The sequence below is a fragment of the Erpetoichthys calabaricus genome, chromosome 17 (genome assembly GCF_900747795.2).
Source record: "Erpetoichthys calabaricus chromosome 17, fErpCal1.3, whole genome shotgun sequence".
Classification (NCBI taxonomy): Eukaryota; Metazoa; Chordata; class Cladistia; order Polypteriformes; family Polypteridae; genus Erpetoichthys; species Erpetoichthys calabaricus.
Genome location: NC_041410.2, coordinates 99,599,954 through 99,614,746, shown reverse-complemented (window position 1 = coordinate 99,614,746; position 14,793 = coordinate 99,599,954). Strand labels below are relative to the sequence as shown.

Sequence of the window (14,793 nt, the reverse complement as noted above, 5' to 3'; positions counted from 1 at the left end):
TTCCCCGCTGACGCTTCGCTTCGGCTGAAGGTTCCCGGCGAGTCACCCCGCAGTCTACAGCGGACGGGGACCCTCGTGTGCATGTGGCGTCTATATAGCGCCTGTCAGCGTTTCTTTCGGTGGCTTTCACCTGCTCCTAAAGCTCTTTTTCATTTTCTTTTTTTTCTGATCAAATCCTGCATTTCCAGAAAAACGTAAACTTTTCAATCGGACCACATTCTTCGTGCCCCTTTGTCACCAACGCCCGCTGGCTGGGCGTGCACGAGGGGGTGTCACTCAGTCGCGGCACCTCGATAGGCGCGCGCACGCGGGGCTTGTGTTGTCACCTGCTGATCTGATCTGCGATCCCAAACACCGTCACCTTGGTCACCTCCGTCACCTCAGTGATATGATGAAAGGCGGCGCTGTCGGAGCCCCGGGCGATAATGGGCGCAAAACACACGGCTGTCACCCGCACGGCGATGCACTATCCGAATGGGACGCCCAAATGCCCCTGGGGTCTCACTCTAATGTTCTGTTGACTTTGTGCCCCATTCTCTCTTGGTCCCCCGTGCCACATTTTGTCCCACTTCGCTCTCTTTGTGTCTCCTGAGATCACCTGCTGCTCTCTTTTTGTCCCCTATATGTCACAATGTGTCCTGCTCTGTTTGTCCCGTGTCACCCACTGTACCTGCTGTGCCACTCGGCACACTCCTCTGCTCCATTATGCCCCATGCCCCTCCTATTCACCCATCTGTATGCCACCCTAGTGCCCTACTTTGTCTGCTGTGTACCCTGCTCAAGTTTGCCCTTTGATGCCCATATGTCCTTCATTGCTGTACCCGTTTATATCACCCTGTGGTAGTGTGCCCCTTGCCTGTCACCATTTGCCCTCTTAGCTCTGTTGTGGCCTTCTTGGGGCCCCTCAGGATCTCCCAAGGCCGTGTGCTACCCTATGTGTCACACTCTGTCACGCTCGCTTTGTCCCTGTGTCACCCACTCTAACCTCATGCTCAACACCCTGCTTTGCTTCATTTCGGCCCCCCTTCAATGTACCTCCACTCTCCCCCCCTCTCCTGTCTGTATGCCACTCTAGTGCCCTTGCCCTAATTTAGCCCCTGATGTACTGCTTTGTGCCCGCCTCTGGTTGCCACTCAGTACCCCACTCTATTCTGCCCCCCCAGTATCCACACCATGTCGTCAGGCAACACTCCGCAGGTGTTGTTGGCAACTCAGCCCCGTGAACGTGTCGGCTCTGTAATTATCTCCGACGTGGCCTGGAAACAAGGAGGCCGAGTGAGGCGAAGCCCCCCAAGTGCCCCCCAGGTGCGCCTTACCTTTCATGAGCTTGACGGCCACCTGCTCCTCGGCCTTGGCGGATGGCAGTCGCATTGGCGTTGCTGTCGGAGGTCCGTGCTCAGTGTGGCCCGCCGTCGGAGAGCACATAGCAGAGTGACGGAGGCGCGGCGCTGAAACCAGACACTACCCGCCGCTGAGGCTACGACCTTTGTCCGGCCGGGGAGAAAACAACGAGCATCCAGGAAAAATTCTGACGGGCGCATCAGGAAGGAAGGAGGAGATGACAGGTGAGGATTTACTGGGATGGGACGGCCCCCCCCCACACACACACACCCACTCGGGTGGCTTCCTTGTTGGTCACACGACTTGCTTGGAGACCGTGCCATCCTGTCAACAGGGATGAGGATAAGGAGGGAGGCGGAGGGACGAGCACAGGGAGCACCAATGTCACATGTCTGTCAGATGGCCCTCACGTTAGAAGAAAAAAAACAAAACACGTGATATAGCGCCTTTCACCCCACTTCTCACACTGCGTCCTCCCGTCACTCCCCCTCAACCCTGAGAATGTTGTCAAAGTGTCCCCTCACCTCCACCTTTTTTATAATATAGCGCCTTTCAGGGTAAGGGACACTGTGGGCTCCTCCTTAAGCACCAGGCCTCAGCACACCAAGGAGACCCCACAGACCGTGGGCTCTGCTGCAATGCACCACTAGAGGGCGGCCGGGTCCCAAAATGGACAGGTACAAGCTGAGTGGGGGGGGTCCCACCATCCCTAAAGAGTCGAGTGGTCAGCTGCAGTGTGCATTCTGTGTTTGTGGTGACAGGACTGTCCCCGAGTGCTGGAGCCAAGCAGACGTGTGTCACGAGTGAGCCAGTGACGGTGGGCCAACCCGTGAGCGGGCATACCCAACGGAGGATGGCGGGGAGTCAAACAAAATGGCCGCCCGCACCATCAATACGGACTGTTAGGGACAAGAAGAGAGGCAGACGAGCGGGGGGACCCGCTACCAGAGACGTCACTCGTATAGTGCCAGACACAGTCGATCAGCACCGGTGGTCCTTCGCTGCTTGGCGCTGCTTATAGTGAAGTACACGTGGAAAGAGAATGCGCCACCTGCCCACTCAGCCGGGTGGTAGGACATCAGTGGGGGTCCCCCCGAATTTGAGGGTCCTCGACGGTGTGGTGTCTGCTGTCGTCGGCCATTCCTCCTCCTCCTCCACACGTCCCGTCCTGATGCCCCCCTGGATTACCAACGTCGTTAGGATAAGCGGAGCCTGCAATTCTCCAAACGCTCGCCCGCTGCTGGCACAGTCCAAGATGACTCGGAGGGCGCGCCAAACTTCCTGCAGTTTCTTTAAACTGCGAACCTTCGTTCAGACATCCCGACGTGGTGGTCTACCTTCAGGGGGCTCGTGTGAGTGCCCGGCTGGACGTGGGGGGCTACGAGGTCCCTGATGAGATTTTGTTTTTTTTTTAAAATGGAATGAAAGGTCTGGCACTTAATGGTATCCTGGGTGAGCAGATTGGACAGCGAGGTGCCACTTGACCCCCGAGCCCACCCTGATGAGCTGCGGCTGGTCTGGGTGGGTCTTCTTCCACCTCCCCTTGTACTGCAGGGCCTCACCTCAGTGCTAGTGCGGTACTAGTTCAGGTACCTTATAACTGTGCCAACTTTGGATCAGATAACTGCCATGTTGGCACAACAGCACAAACACATGTAGAGAGCAGAAGTAAAGATGTCAGGGAGCCCCCCAAAAAAAGTGACATCACAGAATGACGTGCAGGACACCAGCGGCCTTATGGGTAGGGGAGCAGGAATGAGGCTAACTGGTGCGCCATCTCAGGATTTGCCATTTTAATGCTGGCAACACTTCGCCGCACATGACGGACCCCCTCTCGTTAGGAAGATAACTGAAGTGACCCCCCCCCCCCCCCCAATAGTAGCAGATGAGACAGTAATGGAAAAACAAACAAAAAAAAGAAAGGTGAAATTACCCCAAAAAAGGGGTTAGGACCCTCGGCTCAGTTAGCAGGCACCTCATCTTCACTTTCAACTCTTCTTGAAGGACCACCCTGCCCTGAAACGGGTGAATGTTTTACAGGAGGACATTTCAGCAGGCTGCCATCGTCAACTCACCATAAAGGGGGCACGTGAAAGACGAGACCTCACATCGCCATCCAAATAACGTGGTGGCACTAAAAGCAAGCGAAGACCAGGTGTGAAGAGAACTAAAGGGTCCCATTTGTGACATCGACCAAGCTGTGCCACCCCGAGACTGAAAAAGTCAAACAAGCAACTTCAGCCGTTTATTCAAAACAAAACAAAAGAATAAATCCTATGTACACATTAGTTTATGTTACAAAATCTTCAAGTGTACCCACCCACCCATAAGGGACAAGACTTTGGGAATTCCTTGGCATAAGTGCCAGCACCGCGTCCTAAAGGCCACTTTCTAATCCAAGTGCTCAGACGTCTGGGGTTTTTGACAACACAATTCACTGATGAGGAGGTTTGAAAACAAGAAAAATGACACCTCGGACCCCCCAAAGTGACAGGCACTCCAGAATACGGTCACCTCCGAGGGTTCAGGCCACTTGAGAGGAGGTGAGCAGCGAGTTGGGCACAGCCAAAGTGCTGCCAGGCCCTGGACAAACGTTCAGCGGGGTCGATGTTAAGGCAGTGCCAGGACAGGCCGGGGGGGTGTTTGGGGGGCTCGCCTACATGCAGTCCATCGAGTTCTCGGGCAGGATGCTCAGGCCAGCGCTCTTGGAAGGGGCGCAGTTTGGAGGCAGCATGGCATGGGGGGCAGGGTCGACATTTTCCACATCTTCCATCCTGTCCATGTTGCCTTCCCAGTTGATGTGAAACCTGGTGACACGAGGGTTAGAAGCCAAGATGTTCCTCTGGAGCTGAAAACACAAAAGAAAGCACAATGAGAGACGGGCAGCCCATCATCGGAGAGGAAGGACACAACGTGTCCGAAATTCTGTCAAGTGAACATCAACAAGTGCACCACAAAAAGCAGCAGAACTAAAGCAGGCCGAGGCCTGGCGTCGCCACCCTGTGTCATTCAAACCGAATCAGTCGTCAGGTCCACGGCCCGCACTGCCAGCCTTCTGTTCCACTCACGCCCAGACAGCCTCGGGACTCGGTGGTGGGGGTGGCACAGCTCAGCTCTCTTGGTGGCCTTGGCCAGGCGTTATGTGAAGTTGGGCCAGAGGAGGATTTCACCATTTACTCCAAACCTTCAGGGAGCTCCCACCACACTTCACTGCTGGCTGTGCACACTCATCCACGTCCCACTCTCCAGCCCCCCAAACACAGCACTTGCTGCCATCCGTTAATACCCTGCAGACTAAAGGCGCTGCGATTGTTGGAAGTGCCCCTCAATGGGCACGACTGGCCTAAAGATCTGAGCAGTGGCACAGAGGCAACGTCCCGAGACATTCACACCTTCACTCGCACAGTCAGGAGATCACAAGTGGATTCCTGATTAGGAGGAGCTCCACAATAAGGTAGGACCCCACAGGACCCCAACTTTTCAGAGGCGGTGGTCTGCTGCCAAACACTCGACACGCAGATCAGGGGTCACAAACGGTGAACAGAAGGCCTTCCCTCACCAGCAGTTCCACTCACGTACCTGCGTGTAGTCCGGCTTCAGTGGAGGGTTCTCTCGGAGCTCAGGGTCCGTGTACTCGTTATTCACGTAGTACCCCACCCGGATGAACTCCTGTCCACGGTAAGTGCAGGTGATCAGCACAACGGTGACTCCCACGGCATCGCTCTCTGGGATAAGACAAGTGTTTGGAGCGTCGGCCTGAAAACAAAGACATTCATAAAACACTTTCAGAGTCGCTCGGAACTCCTTTAGCAATTTCAGAAAGACACGGCGGACACATCTGCTCGGCTGTGTCCCGAGGGCCCAGTAATCTCACATCCTCCACTACCTCTACGACATGACCACCGATGGTGAAGGTTTGCCTCTCGAAGCCCACCATCATCATCATCATCTCCCCTGCGGACAGCCACTAGACGCACACATCTGGTCGTCAGCTTCGTCCAGTGGAGCAGGCGAGGGAGGACATCGGCAGGTCTGCTGGAATGTCACTCTCACCGCCAGCGTTTGAAGGAGGCCTCGGGCCGCCACTTTACTGTTAACTACAAACAAATCGCAGGCCCACCTCAACGCAAATCAGCTGCGCTCTCTTTAAACAAGTCGGTGCCTTTCTACGCACTCGGCGTGTAATTAGCAAGGTGGAAAGCTTGTACAGTCAGAAGAAAAAGTTTGGGACCCCCTCTTCATTCTTTGGACATGTGTTTCTCATTGGCTGAACTTCCTTTTAATATCTGACACGCCTTATGGACACAGTAGGATTTCAGCAGTGACATTAAGTTTATGGGATTAACAGAAAATATGAAATATGCATCATAACAAAATTAGACAGGTGTATAAATGTGGGCCCCCCAACAGAGATATGACATCAATACTTAGCTGAAGCTCCTCTTGTCCTCTAGACGCTGTCCTCCTGTAGCCTTTGAGGAGTGTCTGATTCTGGATGAAGGTATTGTTGACCATTCTTCATACCAAATCTCTCCAGTTCAGTTCAATTTGATGGACAGCCTGCTTCAAATCATCCCATAGATTTTCGATGATATTCAAGTCAGTGGACTGTGACGGCCATTCCAGAACATTCTACTTCTCCCTGTGCATGAATGCCTTTGTAGATTTCCAACTGTGTTTTGGGTCATCGTCTTGTTGGAATATCCAACCCCTGCGTAACTTCAACTTTGTGACTGATGCTTGAACATTATCCTGAAGAATTTGTTGATATTGAGTTGAATTCATCTGACCCTGAAACTTGAACAAGACCCCCAGTCCCTGAACTGGCCACACAGCCCCACAGCATGATGGGACCTCCACCAAATGTGACAGTAGGTAGCAGGTGTTTTTCTTGGAATGCGGTGTTGTTCTTCTGCCATGCAAAGTGCTTTTTGTTCTGACCAAATATTTCCATTTGTGTCTCATCAGTCCAAAGCACTTTGTTCCAAAATAAATCTGAGTTGTCTAAATGAGCATTGGCATACAACAAGCGACTCTGTTTGTGGTGTGAGTGCAGAAAGGGCTTCTTTCTCATCACCCTGCCATACAGATGTTTGAATTGTAGAACGTTGTACAGATACACCATCTGCAGCCAGATGTTCTTGCAGGTCTGTGGCGGTGATCTGTGGGTTGTCTGTCACCATTCTCACAATCCTGCCTGTTCATATGCCACTCCTGGATTTTTCTTGGCCTGTCAGACCTGCTGGGTTTAACAGCACTGTGCCTGTGGCCTCCATCTCCTGATTCCATTCCTTACAGATACAGAAACTGACAGTTTAAACCTCTGAGATGGCTTTTTGTAGCCTTCCCCTAAACCAGGAGACTCAACAATCTTTGTTTTCAGATCTTTGGAGAGTTGCTTTGAGGATCCCATGCTGTCACTCTTCAGAGGAGAGTTGCGATTGACCACCTTAAATCCCTTTATATCTCCTGATTGGACACACCGGTCTATGAAGTTCAAGGCCTAACGAGCTCATCTACCAATCAGCATTGAGCAGTGACAGGCATTCAAATCAGCACAATGACAAGGGGACCCACATTTGTGCACAGCCAGTTTTTCACATTTGATTTCATTTCATACAACTAAATACTGCGTCACTAAAAATCTTTGTTCAGAAAACACCGCAGTACTCCTAGGAGATGACAGACAGACCACCGTTATCTTATATGTTGAAAGGAGAGTCCATTATGAGGCCGAGAGGGGGTCCCAAACTTTTTCATATGACTGTATTTGCATCGGCTGTGGCGCTCCAACACTGAGGTGATTTTAAATCGAATAATAATGTAAGGCTTCAAATCGTTCCTCCCCCACACTATGCGACTCTTCAATTCCACCCAGGGGGGTAAACGTTAACATTATATAAAGTTATTGTCTGTTATACCTGCATTGTTATCACTCTTTAATTTAATATTGCTATTATTAGTATGCTGCTGCTGGAGTCTGTGAATTTCCCCTTGGGATTAATAAAGTATCTATCTATCTATTATATAGTGCCTTTCACTCTATCTATCTTCTGTTAATCCAATAAACTCAACGTCACTGCTGATATCCTACTGTCTCCATAAGGCATGTCAGATATTAAAAGGAAGCTCAGCCAATGAGAAACAAAAATCCAAGGAATGAAGAGGGGTTCCCAAACTTTTTCATAGGACTGTAAATGCACACCCGTCCACCTCTCAAATTGTACGAGTGACCGACCATTCAGTTCCCAGCACACCCACGGCAATCCATGAAGACCTCTCTCAGATCACAGGAGCAGGACTTAGTGTCAGTACGCTGCGCCCTCTTTTCATGTGTCCTGGAAGGTGACAACCGTTTCACAAGTCACGTATCTTGTTCAGATTAAGGAGAAGCACCTCTGAGTGCATATTAAGTGGCGTAGAGTCGATAAATTCAGATAAACTACCACCTCAATGCAGGGCACACTAAAGTGCATATTTCACGTCTCCGGGATGTGTGGGGAAGCCCATGTAGACTAGAAACCCCTGCAAACAAAGAAGGAAAATGCAGGCTCTACAGAGTTGTGGCCAGGCTGGGATATGAACTTAGGGCTCTGAAGAAGCTGCAAGTGCTAACTGCTGAGCCCACTAACTTCTGGGACCTGAAGAGGCCACAGGAACTGATAAGCCAACAAAAATCTGAACATTGAAACGTACCAGCACAAATTTTAAACTGTTTTGGTGAAAGCATTGAAATTGGGAACATTGGGAAAAGCCCAGCAGATGCACTAAATAAGAGACCTCCACCCAGTATGAAAGTCTCCTATCAGTGCCAAGGCGAATTAAACAAATGTGACTCTTTAAAACATGCCCGGATAGGTGTGATCCATAATCAAGTTCAGTTTTATTGAGTCGAGTTCATATAAACACTAAGAAGGTGCATCCTAAGCCAAGAACCACCAGCATTTCAAGTGTGTGCACGTTTAGGCTTCATTGTGGTTGTATCAGCGCACGCTCCAAAACCTCCAGTCTACAGTTTAGGCTTTGTGCGTTCAAATCCGCCTTCTGACACTGCATGGCCACCAGCAGGTCACTTCACCTGGCCATTCTAGTGACCTGGAAAACCAACAGGAATGTAAACAGACAACTGTATGTCAAAGGAGGTGTGCTGCCTTGGATAAAAGCACCAGCCAAAATGACGACAGTAGGTGCGTTTACACTGCGCACACAGAGCTACACACCCAATTAACTACAACATCTTGATTAATCGATCGACCCCCCAGCATGGAGGCTGAGAAAAACTTATGCTGACTAAAATTGTAGAAAAATGTGGTATTATGTGCGGGCTATCTGGATAGGAAGATCAGACAAGAAGAATAAAATGCAGTTTATGAATTGTGAAGCCCAGTTAGATTTTGATGGGCAAGAATTACCAACCTGAAACACAAACATGTGCCTTCCAGCCGGGACAGGACCCACCAGCACAGAATCCAGTGTCTGGTCATACTCCTCACTTTCAGCTGAGCCAACGTATATGATTTTCCACTCAAGATCTGCAAATAAAACATGATGTGCAATCAGTGAAGAAAAATGTTCACAGAAAGCGACGGAGTAGTTGGTTACATTTGACAAACATTTCCAAAATAAAATCACAAAAAAAAAAAAAAAGACAGCAAATCCAGCCAGCAGCTACACAACCTGCACTCTAGAATAAGTAATCCACCTGAGGGTGACATTATTGGGCTCTGCCAGCACACAGACACGAGACCATCTAGGAAAAGCTTGGGTTGCTGCTGGCGCAGGTGCCGGTACTGCCAGCATGGGCACTACCCCTGTGGTCTGGGTATGAATCCCAATGCCAAGTGCGATGACGGGTCAAGAGAGACCTAAAACTGAGGCATCTCTCTGTGGTCACAAAAGATCCCCAAGCATCCTTCAAAGAGAGTACGGTGCACTGAGATGTCCTGTCTAAACTGCCCATCACGGCCCCGTCCATCCTGACCCCCTAATCACCCCCTGCCCCTTAACTCTCTATCATATCTTCACCCCTAATAGCTAATGGGGAGTGTACTGGCACAAGAATTGCTGACTTCGTACCATCCACATGGTGGGGGTTGAAATAGCGCCCCCCCCCCCTTCGTAAAGTGCTTTGACTATAATTACTACATAAAAAAATATTAAAACGAGTAAGTGTAAAGGAAAATGAAATTTTAAAAACCGACCCCAGAATACGCGCACCCATTGAATTTCCCAGCCTATGTGGTATGGGGGCGATCCCTCACACTTTCAGCACCAGGGACAATTGGAGCTTTAGCCTTCTCCCTTCGGCTTCCCCTCGCACCACAAAAGCGCGCACGAGTGAAACTGTCCCTTGTCACATTGCCGGTTTTGATGACGGACTTGACAGCTCACCGTGTCACAGACTCCTCTAAAGAGAAGAACGTTGAAGAAGCCGAAGACCCGGCACGACAAACTACGCATCCCTTCTCCTATTCCGAACACAGAAGAGACTAAAGTGGATAATCCTATTAAAAAAAAAAAATTAAACGCAAACATAAAAACCTGCTCAGAAAAAGGCCTGCGCTGCACCCCTGCCTGTCATGTTTTTTCTTCTTCAGAAGATTCGAGCCAATAAGAACCGTAGACTCCCTTAAGTGGGCGGTGCCAATATATCCCGCCAGCCAATCGACGCACAGATAAAACCACCAACTAATATTCCCTCTCGACACTCTTTAAGTGCCCGCCGGCGCCAAAATTTGAACCTTTTCCACCAAGCACGTTTTCTTGGCATAAATAAAAAAACACATTTAGTCAATTATTGAAAAGCGCATCGATAAACAGCCAGTGGGCAAGTCCGTTAAAACAAATTCGTTAGTAGAAGTCTGGTAAATGTCACATGCTTTAAACACAAGCGCATTTCATTTTTGATTACTTTTAATTGTGAAGTTGCAAATAAGACAGCCTCAGCAAACTTCTTCGTCGTTTAGCTCAGCTTGAAGATTGTCACTTTATCGATCACGTGGGAAATTCAAGCACCAGTAGCCAGGAATTTATTAAGTTAAATACAAACAGTTAAGTATATTTACTACACAAATACTGTACAAATAATACAACCACAGTACACTAGATGGTACATACAATAAAAGAAACGTACGCCGACCCCAAGCTAGGCCGGCACAACCAATCCACGCGGTTAAGTCGACACTTCAGTCTGACGGAAGCTACCTACTTACAATAACAGTAAAAACGGACTTGTTTTCTCAAGAATAGTTGTTAGCAAATATCCGACTTCACCGAAAGCGCCAAACAACCCGAGAACGGCAGAAAGCCTCGCTCGTCCGCCCGCCCTCTTTCACTTATTGCAGTCCCAACCCTTATTTCCCAATTTTTTGTCTATCTCGACCCACTACTGAAGAGAATGAGTAAGTTACCAAACTCTCACCTTCGGGCAAGTCCTCCATACACTCAAATGTGATCTCGAACTGGAAAGGGTTGCCAAAGGGACTCGGGTTGTCCAGGACCGCCACATTCAGCACTTGAACCTTCGCCATTTCTCCACCCGCTCACACTCCAGTTGACGCCACAGGCCAGGAATAACTTGAGCTGTTACCTCTACTTCAAGACTCCGTCGTCTCTCTCCTTTTGTTGGACAGGCAGCGGCACAACACACGGCGTCAGACTTTCAGGCCCGCACTCGCCTTGAATCCAGCAGCACTTTCCAAGGACCGCGTATAGCCGAGCTCCTTTATTTAAATAAAACCCGTTAGGCGATTTTCCTTTCATCCACAATCTGCCTGTAATCACTCTGCGGACTTTCTCCTGCGGATCGTGTCCCTTTAAACTCGAGCGTTTCTGTGGAGGCACCCTGCGCCCGTTAGCCGCCCTGCTCGTTGTAAAGGCTCTCCCGCCAGCTGGTTCAGAAGCGCCTCCACGAACCCGCCAGATACGCAGGCAGCAAGTCACGCCGATTGGCTGAGGCGGACAAAAAGAGAAACTGCGCCTGCGAGCGCAACTGGGGGGTGGGGGCAATAACACAGCGTCTAGCGGATTGGCCGAACGTGCATTAAGCTGCCGATGAAAAGCCAATAACCGTGCTAAGAGCGCTGAGCAGGCGGGAGAGGACTATTGCGCAGCCTCAAAGGCCGGAACTACAATACCCGTCACATAAGATGTAGTGCGCAGGTCCGGAAGTGAGATTAGACGAAGTAAAACTACATTTTTGTGTCTTCCCGTAGGAGATCCGTGGCCACTGCGCTCTTCAGGAACGGGCAAAGGTTAAAATCCTTCATGTAGATATCGAAGCATGCGGATCTACCTATGATAGATTATTTATTCATTTCCTAAACAAATAACAAAGCAGGCGTATTTCTTCTCGATGGAAGTCCCAGGATAATCTATTCATCAGTTAGTGGTATGCCTGATTGAGATGTATGGAAAGGCAGCCTTCAGCGGAAAGTTTCATACAAGAACGTTATAATAAACGAATAAGCTTTGTGTGCAGCCCTTTTAGTAAAGAACGTGTTTTATACGCTAATCAAGAATTTATAGACCGGTTTTATATTGCAGTTAAAGATTATTTATGCAATTCTCAGTCATTTTTTTTTACTAATAATATTTCTTATATTTACATTATTTAGCAGACGCTCTTATCCAGAGTGACTTACAACAGTGTTTGTTAGTTTTTTGTTTTTTTTTTCGCATACCCCATGGGGTCAGAGCGCAGGGTCAGCCATTGTACAGCGCCCCCTGGAGCAATTACAGGTTAAGGGCTTTGCTCAAGGGCCCAGCAGAGTAGGATCTGTTTTGGCACTGACGGGGATTCGAACCGGCAACCTTCAGGATACCAGCGCAGATCCTTAGCCTCAGAGCCACCACTCCAGATTGACACTCTGCCTCTGAGGTAGGGATCTGCACTGGCAATCGGAAGGTTGCCAGTTCAAATCCCATGAACGCCAGAAGTGACTCTGCTCTTTGGGCCCTTGAGCAAGGCCCTTAACCTGCAATTTCTCCGTCCTGGGTATGACATTAATCAGCATCCAGCCCTGCATGTAGGCCCTCTAACCTGCAGGGAAAACCTGGGGTTTGGTGGCAGAATTGGCACTCCAGCCACCATAAAAAACTCCCACTGCTCCATTCCACCTGAACTGGTGTGGCGCTGAGGTGTCACCCGTCGCATGGCTGCACTCGGGTCCTAATCTGGGACCTTGAGGTGGTTTGTCATGTGGTGGGTGCAGCAATGCGAGATAGGGTTCAGACTGAGAAAAGTTTATAAGTCTTTCAATAATTAAGGTTTAGACCTCAAATGTAACAAGAGATTCACATCAGGAATTCCATTCTCATATCTCATAACTTGAACATTCTTATATATTTGAACGTTGCTTTTACAAGTCCCATACCAAATGGTACATAACAGGTCACGACGTCTGAGGCCAATGGATTTCATACAGTGGGGCAAAAAATATTTAGTCAGCCACCAATTGTGCAAGTTCTCCCACCTAAAAAGAGGAGAGAGGCCTGTAATTTTCATCATAGGTAGACCTCAACTATGAGAGACAAAATGAGAAAAAAAAAATCCAGAAAATCACATTGTCTGATTTTTGAAGAATTTATTTGCAAATTATGGTGGAGAAAAAGTATTTGGTCAATAACAAAAGTTCATCTCAATACTTTGTTATATACCCTTTGTTGGCAATGACAGAGGTCACACGTTTTCTGTAAGTCTTCACAAGGTTTTCACACACTGTTGCTGGTATTTTGGCCCATTCCTCCATGCAGATCTCCTCTAGAGCAGTGATGTTTTGGGGCTGTCGCTGGGCAACACGGACTTTCAACTCCCTCCAAAGATTTTCTATGGGGTTGAGATGTGGAGACTGGCTAGGCCACTCCAGGACCTTGAAGTGCTTCTTACGAAGCCACTCCTTCATTACCTGAGCGGTGTGTTTGGGATCATTGTCATGCTGGAAGACCCAGCCACGTTTCATCTTCAATGCCCTTGCTGATGGAAGGAGGTTTTCACTCAAAATCTGACGATACATGGCCCCATTCATTCTTTCCTTTACACGGATCAGTCGTCGTGGTCCCTTTGCAGAAAAACAGCCCCAAAGCATGATGTGTCCACCCCCATGCTTTACAGTAGGTATGGTGTTCTTTGGATGCAACTCAGCATTCTTTCTCCTCCAAACACGACGAGTAGAGTTTTTACCAAAAAGTTCTACTTTGGTTTCATCTGACCATATGACATTCTCCCAATCCTCTTCTGGGTCATCCAAATGCTCTCTAGCAAACTTCAGACGGGCCTACACACGTCTGTCACTGTAGGATTTGAGTCCCTGGTGGCGTGGTGTGTCACTGGTGGTAGCCTTTGTTACTTTGGTCCCAGCTCTCAGCAGGTCATTCACTAGGTCCCCCCGTGTGGTTCTGGGATTTTTGCTCACCGTTCTTGTGATCATTTTGACCCCACGGGGTGAGATCTTGCATGGAGCCCCAGATCGAGGGAGATTATCAGTGGTCTTGTATGTCTTCCATTTTCTAATAATTGCTCCCACAGTTGATTTCTTCACACTAAGCTGCTTACCTATTGCAGATTCAGTCTTCCCAGCCTGGTGCAGGTCTACAATTTTGTTTCTGGTTTCCTTTGACTGCTCTTTGGTCTTGGCCATAGTGGAGTTTGGAGTGGGACTGTTTGAGGTTATGGACAGGTGTCTTTTATATTGATAACGAGTTCAAACAGGTGCCATTAATACAGGTAACGAGTGGAGGACAGAGGAGCCTCTTACAGAAGAAGTTACAGGTCTGTGAGAGCCAGACATCTTGCTTGTTTGTAGGTGACCAAATACTTATTTTCCACCATAATTTGCAAATAAATTCTTTAAAAATCAGACAATGTGATTCTCTGGATTTTTTTTTGTTCTCATTTTGTCTCTCATAGTTGAAGTATACCTATGATGAAAATTACAGGCCTCTCTCATCTTTTGAAGTGGGAGAACTTGCACAATTGGTGGCTGACTAAATAATTTTTTGCCCCACTGTATGTCATTCCAACAGATGGCGTATCACAAACATTTGTAGCAATGCATTTTATTAGTACAAATGCTTGTGATGCGCCATCTGTTGGAATGTGAACTGCCTTTTATTACTACACTAGCAAAATACCCGCGCTTCGCAGCGGAGAAGTAGTGTGTTAAAGAGGTTATGTAACCATATATATACATAAACATATATACATATATATACATATACACATCCACATATACATATATATATACACTAGCAAAATACCCGCGCTTCGCAGCGGAGAAGTAATGTGTTAAAGAGGTTATGAAAAAAAAAGGAAACATTTTAAAAATAACGTAACATGATTGTCAATGTAATTGTGTTGTCATTGTTATGAGTGTTGCTGTCTTTTATATATATAATATGCACACACACACACATAAACATATATATACATAAACATATATATATACATATCTA

At 48.3% G+C, this 14,793-nt stretch overlaps 2 protein-coding genes across 2 annotated transcripts in view; both read right to left on the bottom strand.

Moving 5' to 3' along the window:
- LOC114667398 (cAMP-dependent protein kinase catalytic subunit alpha) overlaps positions 1-1,499 on the bottom strand; it is a 38,209-nt gene extending 36,710 nt beyond the window's left edge. The window contains exon 1 of the mRNA XM_051920551.1: positions 1,317-1,499. Coding sequence (XP_051776511.1) covers positions 1,317-1,425 — 109 coding nt within the window. The 5' untranslated portion in view covers positions 1,426-1,499. The remainder of the gene's footprint in view (positions 1-1,316) is intronic.
- A 2,074-nt stretch (positions 1,500-3,573) lies between these two features.
- asf1bb (anti-silencing function 1Bb histone chaperone) lies at positions 3,574-11,303 on the bottom strand. The gene is made up of 4 exons (XM_028822705.2): positions 10,763-11,303; positions 8,758-8,873; positions 4,921-5,097; positions 3,574-4,189 (listed from the first exon to the last, which is right to left on the bottom strand). Exons 1-4 carry the CDS (start codon positions 10,869-10,871, stop codon positions 3,998-4,000), a joined length of 594 nt encoding a protein of 197 aa, XP_028678538.1. The 5' UTR covers positions 10,872-11,303; the 3' UTR covers positions 3,574-3,997.
- Positions 11,304-14,793: the final 3,490 nt, after the last annotated feature.

What these genes read in the sequence shown, in the direction of transcription:
- asf1bb (XM_028822705.2), bottom strand. Translation starts at nt 10,871, where the DNA reads ATGGCGAAGGTTCAAGTGCTGAATGTGGCGGTCCTGGACAACCCGAGT. An exon ending in TATGGAGGACTTGCCCGAAG is followed by an intron (nt 8,874 to 10,762) that starts GTGAGAGTTTGG and finishes TTTTATTTGCAG; the next exon opens with ATCTTGAGTGGAAAATCATA. An exon ending in GGCACATGTTTGTGTTTCAG is followed by an intron (nt 5,098 to 8,757) that starts GTTGGTAATTCT and finishes CTTTGTTTTCAG; the next exon opens with GCCGACGCTCCAAACACTTG.